This window comes from Acinonyx jubatus, chromosome C1 (genome assembly GCF_027475565.1).
Source record: "Acinonyx jubatus isolate Ajub_Pintada_27869175 chromosome C1, VMU_Ajub_asm_v1.0, whole genome shotgun sequence".
NCBI classification, from domain to species: Eukaryota; Metazoa; Chordata; class Mammalia; order Carnivora; family Felidae; genus Acinonyx; species Acinonyx jubatus.
The window spans coordinates 147163222-147180530 of record NC_069381.1 but is presented as its reverse complement, the minus strand read 5'-3'; the positions used below and the strand labels follow the sequence as shown (position 1 = coordinate 147180530).

Sequence of the window (17309 nt, the reverse complement as noted above, 5' to 3'; positions counted from 1 at the left end):
AAGAGCTGCCTAAAGCCAAAGGGGCACCACAAGGCAGGTGGAGGTCACGGGAAGGGGTGCTGAAAATGAAGTGGGGGGCCTCAAGAGAAATGTCCTACAGGTACCCTCAATCAGCACTGTTCAAACAGACAGATCAGATTATAATAGTAGCCCCAGGCTGTAGACTCCAACCTCATAGTGTCATAGAAATTGGCAGGCCTCTGCCAGCCACCTGAACACCTGAGCTAGAAAACAAGTCATTGCAACTACCTTTTCCAGAATCCTCCCATTCCATCGATTGCCAAATCTTGTCATTTCTTCCCTCCTTGAATTAGTTTTATAGTGACTGGAGTCTCACTACTCCCTCCTTTCCTTTCTCGCCACAACCAGCTGAATTGACACCTCGGTCCCCTTGCTGGATCATAGCAAAAGTCCCCAGATTGTGCACTGGTTCCATTCATGGACTGTCTCATCCCTCCTACAGGAGAATTCCTCCAGGCCAGGAATTTGGACATTTGCCTCACACCTATATTCTTAGCACCTGAAACAAGGCTGGGTACACAGTAAATGCTCAATAAGTGTTTTTGCTGAATGATTCACCATGCTAATTCATCTACACCACAGCCTCAGTCATGCTTTCTATTATTCCCAATGCTCCCTCTCATCTGAAGAATAAAAGACAAATTTTTGAATAAAATTCAAGTTCTTCATAAAATGACCCCAAACCACCTCTTTCCAACTTTATATTCTGTAACCACCAAAGTCTTTTACATAGGTAGGCTCTCATCACCCTAGAGCTGATTATTTTTGTCACTTCTGAACTTTGGTGACATTCGCTCTGTGCCCCTTTGTCCCACTTAACCAGCTGTGCATCTATAGACCTCCTCCACTATTTGGAACTTTCTGTCTCTGCAGTGAGAACAGGTTACCATGTCTGGCCAGTTCACCAAGGTACCTCCGTGTGTGACAAATGTTACGTCCCTAATAAATGACTGGTGAATGAAAATGCGTGTGTGTGTGTGTGTGTGTGTGTGTGAGAGAGAGAGAGAGAGAGAGACAGAGAGAGAGAGAGAGAGAGAGAGAGAGAGAGAGAGAAATTGAGAGGGAGAGGGAGAGGGGGAGAGAGAGAGAGAGAGAGAGAGAGAGAGAGAGAGAGAGAGAGAGATTGAAAGAGATTTCTAGATTTCTCTGATAGGCCAAACCTATCCCTTCTAGTTCTGGCTTCCATGTCATTGTGCTTCTCTATACCTCTGATGTCAAAATATATCTTGACATTGTTATAGTTCTTTCCATATATTTCATGATGTACTCCCAGGGATTACAGCAACTCCTTGAGGGCAAACACTATGACATTTATACCCTTTTTTCTGCAGGCTTCCTAACACATACCATACTAGGGACTGAAAAAAATGTTTGTTTGAAACTTTAAGTCTTCTACCTCAAATTGTTTGGCAACAATCTGCAGCAGTTTATTTTCTACTTTATAGGTTATAAATTAATGTATGTAAATAAAGCTAGACCTAGACCTATATGGTCCTCACTCTGCATATGGATATTAAACCTCTAAGACAAAATACATTTGGAAAAAAATGTAAAAGAATGATTTGATTAAATAACCCTTGCAGTCCCAGCCAGCCTTAAAGTTCATGATTCTGGGTTTATGGATAAAGTCAGTCTCCTCCAGGGGGAGCTGAGTGGCTCAGTCGGTTGAGTGTCCGAATTCAGCTCAGGTCATGATCTCACATTCGTGGGTTTGAGCCCCATATGGGGCTCTGTGCTGACAGCTCAGAGCCTGGAGCCTGCTTCAGATTCTGTGTGTGTGTGTCTGTCTCTGCCCCTCCCTCACTCATGCTCTGTCTCTCTCAAAAATTAAAATAAAATAAAATAAAATAAAATAAAATAAAATAAAATAAAATAAGAAAATTTAGTCTCCTCCAAAAGGCCTCATTCCTTCCGGTGTTGTTCTCAGTCTACTCCCTGGAAAAGGGGCAAGTGTGTGCAAACACACACACTCTCCACTCTCCCCACTCCGAATGATCTGATGACACTGAGGAGTCATGCCCACCTTACACATGACAATAGTTGAGGATCCAGTCAAGTATTCTGAATTCTGGGCTATTTTCTTGTTCTTATTTTTCACCACTTGCTTTAAAGGGCTATTTTTTTTTTTTTTTAATTTGAGAGAGAGAGAGAGCACGAATGGGAGAGAGGGGCAGAGGGAGAGACAGAGGGAATCTTTAGCAGGCTCCACACTCAGCGGGGAGCCCAACACAGAGCTCTATCCCACGACCCTGGGATCATGACCTGAACTGAAATCAAGAGCCAGATGCTCAATTGACTGAGCCATCTAGGTGCCCCAGGGCTATCTTAAATGTGGTTACAATGTTTTCTTTGGCACTGATGGAACCTCCTTCTTTTCATTAACTAGGAGTATTCTCATGATTTCAGAAGAAATAGGTATACTTTTAAGGGACAGATACTTAGGCAAATAATTTCTCCCTCTATCTCTAGTGCCCTACACAATGCCTACTACATGGCTAGCACCCAATGAATGCTTGTGGAATGAAGTAATTTTCTATATGCAGTCAAAAAAGGATTACCTTAAACTTAAATTCCACACTTGATCAAGGAAGCATTCTCCTCCCATTCCTTCGAAAAGTACATGTTATCCTGTGGGGCAAAGGGTGGGTCTAAAATGATCTCCTCAGGGGAACCCAGAAGTAGAAAGTAGAACTGTCTTCCATGGATTTTATTCCATGGAATAAAAAAGAATGAATATTAGCTTGTAAGTTACTTCTAGTAAATCAATCCTTTTTCCCCTCTTAAACTTATAATTATGAAGGGAAGTATAATAACATTTTACTGCAAAGAGATTTAGTAGTTCTGGCAGTACTTCATTAATCACTTAATCAGTGTTCAAGCAGAACTGATGTCCTTGACATATATAATCAATCTTGATTCCTCCCACATTTGATTTTCATACTTTTTAAAACCTGGCCATAGACGCTAAGGATTGGTGGCTTTTTTTCACATTATGTGTTTGTTACAGACAGCCTATATATGCATATAATAATGATCAGAATATTGATACCCGTATTGGGTCTCCTCAGAGTTTATTTGAAGGCAATTGTTTTCTCTTCAGTGAATTTATGGAGATTAATGGTGCCAGGACCAGATTCTATTATAGTTTAATGGGAAAATGGGATTGGGTCATTTTTTAGCTTAGTGTGGCATAGTATTCTTTTGGAGATGGCATATTTATTGTTATTGGTAAGCCAGAGCTACTTGTTTATGATACATTCTGAGGAACTTTTCCAAAGCTACATTCTAAAGGCAGCTGGGCATGAAAACATAATAACACTCCAAAAGTGAACAGCATGGGCTTAGGTGTGTCTAATATCTTCTGCTTCAGGAAGGTATTTTTATGTAACTACAGAAGTTCTGATTACACCACCCCTTTTCTCTTAACACTTAATAATTTGAACATTTAAAAATATTTATTCATCCAAAATGTTAGTAATATATAATGTCCATGTTGACTTAAAGACCATCCATTTGCCTATCCATACACTGCTTGTCAACATTATGTGTTTTTCTCTTTCTTATAAGAGAACTGCAGTATAGACTTTACAGGTAGATACTAGTTTGGAAGATGAACAGATGGAGACTCTTAATTCATGATTGCACGTATATTTGAACAAACAAGAAAAATATTTTGTTATCTTGATTTTGAAGAGTATTTTTCCTCCATAAAAGGTGATCTCAGGATCATTTAACACTAAAAAGTCTACACACACTGTGTGCTACAGAAGCTAGAGTAAAATGCATTTTTCTGCTAATGATAGAAGTCTTTGGGGGATGCTCATATTAGCACTCTTCAGTGTTCAACCAGATCTACAGTTGCATTTGCAGACCAAGAATCAGGAAGCCAGAGGGATAATAGTAACAATAATAATACTAACAACTTGCTGAAGTCTTCCCATGCCAAAGTGGTGTGTGATGTGCTTTGCATGGGTTACTTAATGGAATGCCCTTAACATCCCTATGAGATCAGTATCACACATGCTCCCAGTTCAAAAAGGAAAGGTGAGGCTTACTGAGATTAAAAAACTTGCCCAAAGTTCCAGACTGATCTGCCTGATTCAAGAGCCCTCAACCACTCGCCAGGTAGGCTGTCTATCCATCTTAGGTGTATAAACTGAGGCCCAGAGAGCTGAGGTCTAGCCAGTAAGTAGGTGGATATATTTGAACAAGTAAATGAGATAGAAGCTAAACTACAGAACAGTTATAGTAAAATGATTTTCCTTTAGTAAAAAATTAATGAAACTCCGAGCTAGCTAGAAAGTAATTAGGAGATTACAACAGAAATTAAGGTTAACGTTCTACCCAGGCGTGAAAAGGTGAAAAGAAGAGTTGGAGAGAAGGTTAATTATCAGAGTCTACATCACATTGGCAAGGGGCAGATTTGATCTTGAATGACTATTACTAATAACCATACAGACATGGTCTTCATTAGGAAAACAAATTTCCTGATCTAAATGAAATCTCCCTAAAACCATTCATTCTCTTCCCCCACCCAAACACACACTCCCTTCTCTTTTGCTCTGATATATGATGATCAAAGCAATTTTCTGACAACTAATTCAACTCCTCAAATATATGCTTATAAGTAAGGTTATCAATTATTAAATGAGGTATAGCTTTCATTAATACATTGACAATCTTTTTTTTAACAATGTCTTAAGTGATTTTGGTTACTGTAAATCAATTCTCAGCCTAAGTAACTTAGGAAAAAACAAAAGAACTTTCCCCTTGTCCCCATGCACAAGGAAGCCCGTTCCATGCTGTCCCAAATCCCTAGAAGGCCTCTGCCTGTCACTTCTATACCCCTGCCATAGGACACGACTTGCCCTGAATCAGTCATTTTAAAGGGAAATTGATAATGTCCCTTCAGGTTTTTAAAGAATGGACAGGAGGTAAACTACAAGAAGAGAGAATAAAAGAACTCTTGGGCCTGACCAGACATTCTGAGCTGGGTAACTCAGGAAGCCTAGGCCTGCCTGACTACACAGGCAGACCTGTACAGCTGCTAGCACATCTAATCAATGTCAGGCATTTACGCAACTTCTAAAACATGTTCAGTACACTCTGTGCTTAGACTGAAGAAAGTAGACGTGATTTCTACCTTCAGAAAACCTATGAGAGAACAAGTTCATAATTGTATAACCGGTATCTTCCAGGCCAGTGATGAGGTGTAGTCAGATGGCAGGCAGGTACCTAATACCCATTCCCTGGCTGGGCCCTTCCAGTTTTTCCACAGGAAATTCACCCAAATATCTTCAGGGCGTTGGAGGTTCAGAGGTGCATCACAAAAGCCTACTCTCTCCATATCTCCCTGTGGCCTGTGTGGTTTTGCCACTGCCATGGTGCTCCAGTACCTCCCATGTGAAAATACACATGATGGGGGGGCCCGAGCGGGGGTCTTGGGCATCCACTTGCTGCTGGTACCACTTAACAAGGCTTCTCTAGTGAATAGGCCATCCCCACAGCAAATGTCCCCACTTCTTTACTCCACCTGGACTCAGCACAGAGAGCAAATTGGAGAAGCTTTTCTTCCCCACCAGCTTTACACCTTGTATCAAGACATAAAGCAACACTTTGCTTCTATCCTTTCGGTTTTCTGTAGGAATTTGATGGTAGAAGTTTTCATTTCAGTGGCCCTTGATTTGGCTGCCATGTTTCTAACATTCAGGTGCTTGTCTAAAGAAAACCAAAAGATCACCATACCTCTGGGCATGCAATGTCCCTCCCATTTAGCCCTGAGTATTATTACCAATCCTTGCTCTCTCGCCAGTTGTGGTGAGTTCCTTCACCATAGTACCTCTCCCCTGTGGATTGATAGGCAGCCTTTGCTACTGGCCATGGAGGTCTTAGATCACTTTCTCATTAGTTCCAACAAGTCCATTTATATTTCCTAAGAAACGCTTCTGTTTTGTGCAAATAAAGCCCTTCTGGTGGACCCATCCATCACCTCAGATCTGTTCAAAATGGCTGTAAATTGTCACATACAACATCCTAGACATGCACACCAGGATCCTCATGACACTAGTTAATGATAAATGAAAGTTCCATGCCACGTTTCCTATTTTGTTGTTTCAGATAAAGGAATATTCGTTATCCAGAGTGAGAGCCTCAGGAAATGCATTCGAGCAGGCAAATCTGCACTGACCCTGGAGAACTGCAAACCAGCAAACAAGCACATGCTGTGGAAGTGGGTTTCAAACCACCGCCTTTTTAACATAGGAGGCAGTGGTTGCCTGGGTCTGAATTTATCGAATCCAGAGCAGCTACTAAGCATATATGAGTGTGATTCCACTCACGTTTCCTTGAGATGGCGCTGTAACAGGAACATGATCACCGGCCCTCTCCAGTACACGGTCCAGGTGAATCACAACAACGTGCTTGTGGCCTCATGGAAATATCTTCATAAGTGGATTTCCTACATGTCAGGTGGTGGAAGCATTTGTGAATATCTGCACAAAGGTAAAAAATAATTTAAATGAAAGTACTTATGAAATCACATACTTAGAAAGATTATCCCTCAGTAAAGATTTGTAAATTATATGACAGCACCCAGAGCCTCAAGGGACTTCTGCTAAATACATTTTAGTTGCTACTTGCTTATCGTAAAAGGATTATTGGAATCTTAGAATGAACTTGCTAAATTCAGCTAATGAAGCAAACTCAGAATTTAAAGGTTTTAGAGGAGAAAACACTTAAATAACTCAATGGAAAGGGGACGAAAGAACAGAAGTATAGGAGACAAAGAGAAAATAAAGGTGGAAGGTAAAGTCTGTGAAGTAAAGACTTGTCAGGATGAATAGAAGAACCTCTCCTGCCACGGTTTCTATTATTGTACAAACTCAGCCCCAGGTATGAGCATGTCTACAGAGCACCTCAATGCCTCCTCATGCCTGCCTGGCATCCATGTGATGGTCATGTACAAGGCATTGAAAGATAAACCACACACGACTGTCAGGAACAATTGGCAAGTGTCAAGCGGTGGGAAGAATGGTTTCAGGAGTGGGGGCTTTCATCCTCCGTAGCTCTATAATACTTGACATGTTAAGCAGCAAAAAAAAAAAAAAAAACCATAAAATGGCATAAATTCTGAAACTGCAAACCTGTCTCTTAGATTCTGTTCTGTAGCTTTCCTCATTCATTCATCCATCCATCACATATTTATTGAGCAGTGACTGTTTCTCGGGTGTAGGGCTGGGCATTTAATTTATAAAAGCCAGCAAGACAGATTTGGCTCCTGACCTCATGGTGCTCTGTAGAATTATGCCTTAACAAGAGCATATCCTGTTGAGTCATGCTTAAGGCCAAGGATGCCCCAACTCTAGGAAGGAGAGCAAGGAACTCCTACGATCCAAAGCAGGACTTTCTCCTGTACCTACAAGAAAAGAATAAAGAGAGACAGAGCCAAGAGCAGGCTATTAGCAGGACTCACTACGATAAGCAAGTGCTGCATGCCAGCACTCTGAATAGTCTACAGTCCTAAGGAAGAACTTAATATTTTGCTTTGTGTTAATTTTTTAGGCAGATACTCACATTCCTATGCACTCAAGTGAAGACTGAGCAGAATTCAGAGGACTGAAACAAGGGGATGTGTCCTGAAACACCTGTAATTCCTCAACACCCCAAACTTCTAGGGCCAACGATGTGGGGTACCCTTGGTCTAGCCCCTGCCAATTGTGGGGAAGGAGTGGGAATCTCCACAGCTGGCCCTTCCACTCCAGGACCTGTTAACTTAATCGAAGGCAGTCCTTATCCCCCTCACCATTGAAAGCCCCTGCTGAGTCATGCTTAAGGCCAAGGATGCCCGATTATTGTAATACTCTGAGAAGGCAGCCAACAGGCCACCTCTTCACACTCCTCTCTCCTTGACTATGATAGAGGTCTCCTAGCTAGTCATCCCATTTTCCCTTCTTGCCATGTAGGTTCTGTTTGCTACCCTGCACCCTGAGTTAGTCTTTAAAAATGGAAATCTGATCATGTCATTTTCCCATTCAAAACTCACTTGGTGACTTCCCACTACCCTCAGGGTAAAGGCCAAAATCCATAATGTGGCAGAGCTGGCCATTTGTGAGCCGACACTCCAGTACTTCCCCAGTTGCACTTCCTCTTGCACCTCCTTGCTCTTTCCATTCGCCCCACATATGTTCTCGTTACAGGCCCTTTGTATCTGCTGTTCCTCCCACCAGAACAACTCTTCTGCAAAGACCTGCACCCTCACCTCCCCCAGTTCTTACTCAGAGAGGTCTTCACTCACAACCCTATCCAAAATAGGGCCCCTCCACCCTTCAAACACACACACAGTCATTCTGTCTTCCTACCGTGCTTTGTTTTTCTTCATGACACTTACTGCTACCTGAAATTATGTGTTTACTTGTGTATTTGCTTTCTCTTTGTCTCTCCCCAGTAGAACAGAAGCTTCATATGAAAGGGAACATCTACAGGTTTGCTCATTAGTATATCCCCAGCGCTGGGCACATTAAATGCTCAATAAATATCTATTGAATGAAAAAAAGTAATAGATGCCTATAAAACTCCTGAGGTTCAGATGCTGATCTCTGATGTATTTGGGGAGTGGAAGGTATTGTAAAGTAAAACTCAGGGCGGCTCAGTCGATTGAGCATCTGACTATTGATTTTGGGTCAGGTCATGATCTCATTATTGGGGGATTGAGCCCCAGGTCGGGCTCTGCGCTGAGTGTTGAGCCTGCTTGGGATTCTCTCCCTGCCCCTCTCTAGCTCATGTGCTCTCTCGCTGGCTCTCTCTCAAAATAAACATTTTTATTAAGTTAAGAAGTAAATCTCCATTTAATTTTCTTTCTCATCCATTAACAAATACGTGTGCTACTGTCGCAGGGGCACCACAGTAAATAAACAAGTAGATAATTATGTAAACAAGCCACTTATCAGCATGCTCTCTGAACCCTTGTACTTTTACATACACTAGACAGCAGGTCCTGAGTGTTCTCAGTGATATAGGAAGGGCCTCACCCATTGTAACTTTTCAGTCGATAAAAAAGTGTATTCACCATATGACAGTTTCCAAAGATAAAACTGACGTAATACTTATTTGACTTTGTCTTTATCTTTCTCCTAGATTTGTATACAATCAAAGGGAATGCCCATGGAACACCGTGCATGTTTCCCTTCCAGTATAACCATCAGTGGCATCATGAATGCACCCGGGAAGGGCGGGAAGACAACTTACTGTGGTGTGCCACAACAAGCCGATATGAAAGAGATGAGAAGTGGGGATTTTGCCCAGATCCCAGTAAGAACAAAATCTAGGCTTCTCCATATGTCATGAATGAATCAAGCATGATTAGAAAGTTATCTGTATCTAAAGACAAGCACCAGGATTGAAATGTTGAAGTTTGAATAAGCACTCTGATTCCATTTATCCAGATTTTGATTTTGTGTTTGTTTTGCCTTGAAAAGACAATTCTGATGTATACTCTTTTTTCCCTCCTGTGTTCAAAAGATGTTAATTAGCCTTTCTTCACTAAGCTCAGTGCATAAGGATGCTTTAACCAGAATGAAATTATAACACTCCGTATGCTCATTAATCCCAGCTTCCGGGCAGAATACGTCAAAACAAACCTAAATGCGCATAAAACTCATTCTTTATATCTACTTTCAGTCCACCCCCCTCTTATAAGCTGCCTTAATTTCTCCATGTCCAGACTGCTTGTCTTGCCCATTGTCAAGTCCAGGCATCAGCTAGCTCCTTGATGACCTTTCTAAAATCGCTGTTGCCCTCATTATTTCTCAACAATGAGTTCTCATCTTGATTCCCTCTCCTTATTACTCAGTTTCTAGCTAGAACTTCAAAATCTGACAGCTGCAATGTTCCAACTTTTTTCTCATTTAGTACTTATTTTATTTTTATTTAGCTAAAAGTTTTCCAATAGCTCCTAAATACTGAAGAATATTTATATATACCTTTTACTTTCTATATTCAATGTCCTTCACCTTGGTTCCTGCAAGTCAGAGTATTGCTCCTACTATCTCATCTTCTTGCCCCTCTCCTTCATATATTTAACAAAATGCAACAAATAAATTTGAAGCAAAAGCACATTGAAGAGATGAATTCCAAAGACTGTGATTTATAAGTTATCTGTAGAATTGTTTTGTAATCTAAGAACCAGTATGGTTTAGTGAATAAAAGAGAATGTAGGCTTTGAAGTCAGACAGACCAAGACTGGGGTCCTTTTCCTTTTCAATGATGAGATCTTGAGTCTCAGTTTCTTCACCATAAAGTGGAGATCATAACAGTACCTTTTAGAGTTATTGAGATCCAATTAGATGATGCATCTAAGGCAATTATACTATCTGGCACATGGTAAGCACTCACCATGATTAGCCATCACCATCAACATGTATCATCATCAAAGATAACTTATCTTTTCAGTATGCACTTCTGAATCAATGACCCCTTCTCTTTACTGTCTGTCAACAGCACTAAGCCAGGCATAGCAGTGAATACCAAGAGTGTTAGGACTTAGGACCCTGCCTTCAAAGAACTTGGCCTCTAGATGTAATACAGTACAGATTTGCTCTATGCTGGAAAATGCAAGACTATATTTGATATGATATTCTAAAATCACCTATGGCATAGGTACAAATACATATCCTGGCCCCTCTCTCAGAGATGCAGTGAGTCCAGTGTCTGGGATCCAAGGATCTGCATTTTTTAAATTTAAACTCAAGCTAGTTAACATACCATGTAGTCTTGGCTTCAGGAGTAGAACCCAGTGATTCATCTCCTACATGTGGCACTCAGTGCTCATCCCAACAACTGCCCTCCTTAATGCCCATCACGCATTTAGCCCATCCCCCTGTCCACCTCCCCTCCAGCAACCCTCAGTTTGTTCTCTGTATTTAAGAGTCTCTTATGGTTTGCTTCCTTCTCTGTTTTTATCATATTTTTCATTCCCTTCCCCTATGTTCATCTGTTGTGTGTTTTAAATTCCACATATCAGTGAAATCATATGACATCTGTCTTTCTCTGACTGACTTATTTCACTTAGCATAATACTCTCTAGTTCCATCCACACTGTTGCAAATGGCAAGATTTCATTCTTTTTCATCACCGAGTAGTATTCTATTGTATATAAATACCATATCTTCTTTATCCATTCATTAGTCAATGGACATTTGGGCTCTTTCCATAATTTGGCTATTGTTGATACTGCTGCTATAAACATCGGGGTGCATGTGCCCCTTCGAATCAGCATTTTTGTATCCTTTAGATAAATTCCTAGTAGTGCAATTGCTGGATCCTAGGGTAGTTCTATTTTTAATCTTTTGAGGAATCTCCATACTGTTTTCCAGAGTGGCTGCACCAGTTTGCATTCCCACCAACAGTGCAAAAGGGTTCCCCTTTCTCCACATCTTCGCCAAGATTTGTTGTTTCCTGAATAGACCATTTTAGCCATTCTGACAGGTGTGAGGTGGTATCTCATTGTGGTTTTGATTTGTATTTCCCTGATGATGAGTGATGTTGAGCATCTTTTCATGTGTCTGTTAATCATCTGGATATTTTCTTTGGAAAAGTCTCTATTCATGTCTTCTGCTAGTTTCTTCACTGGGTTATTTGTTTTTTGGGTGTTGAGTTTGGTAAGTTCTTTATAAATTTTAAATACTAACCCTTTATCCAGTATGTCATTTGCAAGTATCATCTTCCATTCCATTGGTTGCCTTTTAGCTTTGTTGACTATTTCCTTTGCTGTGCAGAAGCTTTTTATCTTGATGAGGTCCCAATAGTTCACTTTCGCTTTTATTTTCCTTGCCTCCAGAGACATGTCAAGAAGTAAGCATCTGCATTTTTGACAAGTACCCCAAATGATCCTGTTGCAGATAATTCTTCATCAGACAATTCATAGCATGCAGATAATCCTGTGCCACATAGATCCATATACATAGGTGATATTAAGACATTTAACCACTAATATGTTATGTGCTATTGACCAATCCAAGTAGAGACTTTAGCATGGAGGTTAGGAATCCCAAAGGCCCAGTGCTGGTATTAACCCCTCAGCTGCTGGAATGTGAGGAGATGGGATGAAGGAAAAGATGCAGGAGAGACTGGCACAGCAAGGGGCCCTCAGGGAGCTCAGGATGGCAGCTATTCACCAACCAGCATGAAAGTGTTTCATTGTTTAATAACTGCTTAGTCATTAACCTTCTCTATCTGAATCTGAATATCTGTATGTAGGTGGATGTATTTATAATCCCTATGCTCCTTAGATTCTTGAGTCAGATGCCCTATCATTTGCATTGTCTTCTCTTTCCATTTCTATCTCTCATAGATGTCCTTATTAAAAGTACCTGAACCAACACCAACAGCATTAACATGTATTTCACTGTATTCTTGAGGTTTTGTGAAAAGCCCTTTACCATCCTCTGTCTCTTATGCAATTATTATTTCCCAGATGGAAGCCTGGGTGTAGTGGTGCTTGGGGCTTTTCATCCCCTGTGCCACCCCAGTCTTCCGATAGTGCAGAAGCTGCTTCTGCTTCACAGCCTGCTAGATTCCAGCTCTCCTGACCTTTACCACAACCAGTAGTGCATGTATATTTGTAAAGTGCTAAATTACAGTTCCAGTTTTCTTCCTTTCTTGTTACTTTTAGTTCCTGGTGACCAACATAACTCAAAATGATGTGTCAGAGGGTGAAATCTGAGCAAGCTGATGGCTCTTTCCACAGGAGCAACAAGTGGATAGAATTGGGAGGAGTGAGTGGAATAAGATTTGTGCTTCTGTATATCATCTTTCTTAATGGAAGTTTTTAGTATCTCAATGTAAAATGATGCTTCCTTTTTTAAAAAAAAAGTTGATTGTAAGTGAGCAAAATTTAAATTTAATATTACTACATATACAAACACACTGGCAGTGAAAGATGCAATAAAATACCTATCACTATAAATTTTCAGGAACAAGGAGATATATAGAAATCTCTCTGGATTTGTTTAGAGGCAATTCTTTGCCATCCTAAGTACCTCTTAATTGTGTGTTTTATACAGCTGGACAGTCATGTTTAGTTAGTTTGAGATATTTTTAAGATACTAACCTCTGAAATAGCCTGAGGATTGCCCTTGAACCTTATTCAGCTGATACAGTTTTTTTTTTTTTACCACTAACTTCAATGGTATAACAGAGCAGATTGGTACTAACACGGATGTATGACTGCAAACCTCACCTAAGCCTTCAACACTGGTTGCAATGCTATAGTCTTTTGTCATGCTGCTCACTTGCTCACCACAGTGACACTACCAACCTCTCTATCCTCCTCTAACTTATCCTACCCCCTAGTCTCCTTCCTGATTCTCCTGAAATGACCTCAATTCCTACTCATAATGAAAACAGGATCTATCAGAGGGGAAGTTTTGACAATTTCCTGGTCCCTAACCTTTAAACCTACTTGGGTCTGCACCCATCTTTTTTCCTCCATCCTGTACAATGGTGTTCCTCCTTCTACCCTAAGGCAAATTCTCCCCCACCCTTGGACTCCAGAGCCCCACATTCATCCTCCTCCAACCTGTATCTAAGTGTTTCTCAATGTGTGATCCCCATTCTGGCAGGGTCAGCATTCCCTGCAGGCTTGCTAGAAATGCAAATTATCAGCCATAGCCCCAAACAGCTATATCAGAAATCCTAGAAGTGCAGCTCTGCAATCTATTTTAACAAGTCTTCTAAGTAATTTCAATGCACACCACTCTACTGGATCCTTCTTCATTAGCATGCTCATGTCTTAAAATAACATCTTAAAAATAGTAGGACACCTTCATCCCCACTTATGCCTCCTGAAAACACCCATGTCTTTCACCACTCCCCAACAGACAGTTCAAAAGAATTGTCTATACCTCTTCACCTTGCTTTCATTTTCTCTGTCTCTCCTTTACTTCTATGACAATGCATGCCTGATCTCCACTTCCAAAAATCATTCATTCATTCAGTCCCACAAATTTGTATTGAACACCTACTATGTGCCAAGCTCACTGCTGAGATTACAGCCACGAACATGAAAGATGAAAGCCATAGTGCCTAATGAAGTTCGCATTCGAGAATGATACCCAAATTAATATATAATTACAATTTTTGATAAGTACTACTTTAACAAAATGTTGTTATCAGTAAGAAATCTAATTTAAATTTGTGAGTCAAGGAAGGCATTCCTGAGTATGTTGTATTTAAACTCTAGTCCAAGAGATGAGTAAGCGTTATCAAGATAGAAAGTGAGGGGATGAGATATCCATTCACAGGTGCATGGTGCAGCAGTGTACCAAGGAGGCAAGCTGAAAAGAAGCCTATAGGCCTGGTCAGCACTGGGTGTACCGGCAATAAGGGAATATATTGTTTGAATAGAACTGAAAAGAAATAATAAAACCAACTACAGGTTAATCTGCTTTTGACTTACCGTGCACATGCACTGACAATTCTAAACAACGTCCGTGATAAAATACTGTTACCTGTCGAGGGTGACTGCTTCCCCACCATCACTCCCAGCATGCCACTAGCCATGTGTCTGAAGGCTTTGAGGAGGGAAAGAGGTGACTGCTACTATCTAGGAAAGGCAATGTGGCAAGAGCACAGTGAGTAAGGGAGAAAGGAACAAGACATTCTGGAGAGGTTGGCAGAGGTCAACTCATGCAGAGGCAAGATAATTCAAGGTGTCCTAGGGGTAAAGAGTTACCTAATTCTAACTATAAATGGAAGCTATAAAAGGATCTTAAGCAGTGATGTGATAATGATTTACAAAATTTTAAGGGTCATTCTGACTTCTTTATGGCAAATAGCTTAGAAGGGAGTAAGAGAGAAATCCTGGAGATCAGTTATAAGGCCACATCAGTAGTTGACCCAGGGATAGTGGTGAGTTGGGTTAGGTAGCAGAAAGGGGATTGGAGAATAGATGTATTGAAGATCTAATTTGGAGATAGACTGAATAGGATGTGATTGTCAGGAACACAGCTGAGCTGGAGAGAAGGAGCTGAGCTGTCGGGTGCCTGAGTAGTTGATTCAAGCAACAAGCCAAAAATGAAAGAGTTAAGCCTTCCATCACTTACTGTCAGATGTAAGCAAGAGCCTAAAGTGGGAGGAAGCACCAACTCCTCTTGTTCCATTTTTCCTTATGAAATGGCACACTGGTTGAGGGTCAAAAGGATCAGAGGGCCCTGAACAAAAGCTTCCTCAGTTTTGTGGACTCTGGGATCAAGGGTAAGGGGGGGAGAAAAGCTAGTAGTGGAAAAGGACTGAGTGAGAGTCAGAGTGAGTAAAAGTGTCTTCAGAAAGTTCCCCCTCCTCCACCCCCAACCTCAGCAGAGGTACATGAAGAGGATCTCATCCCAAGGCCGCAGATAAAGAGGCCTAGAAATTAAGGTTCCAGGGCTAGGAATGCAAACAAGTGAAGAGCATGATGGGCCAGGGGACCTGAGTCTTTGACTAAAATTCCCTTCAGAGACTTCAGTGCACTGGCTATGAACCAAGTCTGATGTGGGAGTGCATCCTTCCCCCATGAAGTCTGCCAGGTAAAACCTTTGTAATTGCCTATGGTCAGGCCTGAAAAATCATATATAGATTTTTAACCAGGAGGTGGGACTCCTCACTGGTAAGGAGAGACTTAAAGGAGATAAGGGAGAAAATGAGATGTTAATTAAGACCCCAGGTTTCTGATATGCATAGCTAAGTTAATGGAGATACAGATTTGGAAGAGACAATCAAGCATTCAGACTGGAACTTGTTATGTATCAGTCAATCATGTGAGATGTGGACTAGGCAGTTAGACGTAAAGGCCTCTAAATATCTGAGAGTTGTAGTAATGGATTAGATAGTCTAGAGTATGTGTAGAATAGAAAGAAAGGGGTTCAGGCCCAAGTCTTAAGACCTAAACACTCAGTTTGACCAGAGAAGAATGAACCAGCAAAGGAGACTGAGACTAGGCGGCCAAAGAGGTAGAAGTGTAACCAAGCATGTAAAGTCAAGAAAAGAGAGTATATCTGCCAAGAGAGAAAGCTCAACTTGCCAAATGTGGCTGACGGGCTTGATTTGACAAGATCTGAAACTTAAGTGTTTGCTGGACTTGGCAACATGGAGGTCATTGATGGGCTTAACAAGATGTGCTTCAGTGGCCAGACTGTGTGGGTTAGAGAGTAAATGGAAAAACAGAAGAGGAGAGAACACTTCCTAATTCATTCTGTGAGGCCAGTATTACCTTGATATTGAAACCAAACAAAGGCATTATAATGAAAGAAAACTACAGACCAATATTTCTCATAATGTAGATGCATAAATCCTCAACAAAATACTGGCAAATAGAACTCAACAACATACAAAAAGAATTGTATACCATGATTTATCCCAAGAATGCAAAAGTGGTTTAAAATCTGAAAACCATTAATATAATACCCATATCAATAGGAAAAAGGGCAAAAGCCACATGATTATTTCAATGAATGCAGAAAAAAATATTTGACAAAATTTAACATCCTTTCATGGAATTAAAACAAAACAAAACAAAAAAAAAACACTAAAAAACCAAGAGCAGAAGGGAATTTCCTCACCCTAATAGGAGCATCTATGAAAAACCCACAAACAACATAATTAATGGTGAAATACTGGATGCTTTCCTCATATGATCAGGAGTCAGATGAGAATGTCCACTGTCACCACCTCTATTCAACATTGTACTGGAGGTTCAAATCAGGGCAAGTAGGCAAGAAAATGAAATAAAAGACATCCAGATTGGAAAGAGGAATTAAAACTATCTCTATTTGCAGATGACATGATCTTGTACATATAAAATTCTAACGAATCCATTAAAAAAAAATTACAAGTAATAAACACATTCATAGGATACAAGATCAATATACAAAAATCAATTGTATTTCAGTACAGTATCATTGAACAACCCAGAAATTAAATTAAGAAATCAATTCCATTTATAATAGCATCCAAAAGAATACATAAAATACTTTGGGAAACATTTAACAAAAGAAGTGAAAAACTTATACCCTTAAAACTACAAAATATAGTTGAAAGAAGTTCAAGAAGACCTAAAATGAAAACATATTCCATGCTCATGGGACCAAAAGACTTAATATTGCTAAGGCAGTATTACCTCAATCTCTTTAAAATTCTGGCTGACTTCTTTGTAAAAAGTGAAAAATTTATCCTAAAATTCATATGGAAATTCAAAGAATCCAAGAGAGCCAAAATGAAATGAAAAAGAGAACAAAGTTGGAGGACTTATACTTCCC

General features: G+C 40.4%; 1 protein-coding gene across 3 annotated transcripts in view; it reads left to right on the top strand.

Moving 5' to 3' along the window:
• The window catches only part of PLA2R1 (phospholipase A2 receptor 1), a 119502-nt gene that overhangs the window by 11564 nt on the left and 90629 nt on the right, over positions 1-17309 (top strand). For all 3 annotated transcript variants that reach the window (XM_015082931.3, XM_027055659.2, XM_027055660.2), the window contains exons 2-3: positions 6139-6522; positions 9154-9327. In XM_015082931.3, the coding sequence (XP_014938417.2) occupies positions 6139-6522; positions 9154-9327 (558 nt within the window). The remainder of the gene's footprint in view (positions 1-6138; positions 6523-9153; positions 9328-17309) is intronic.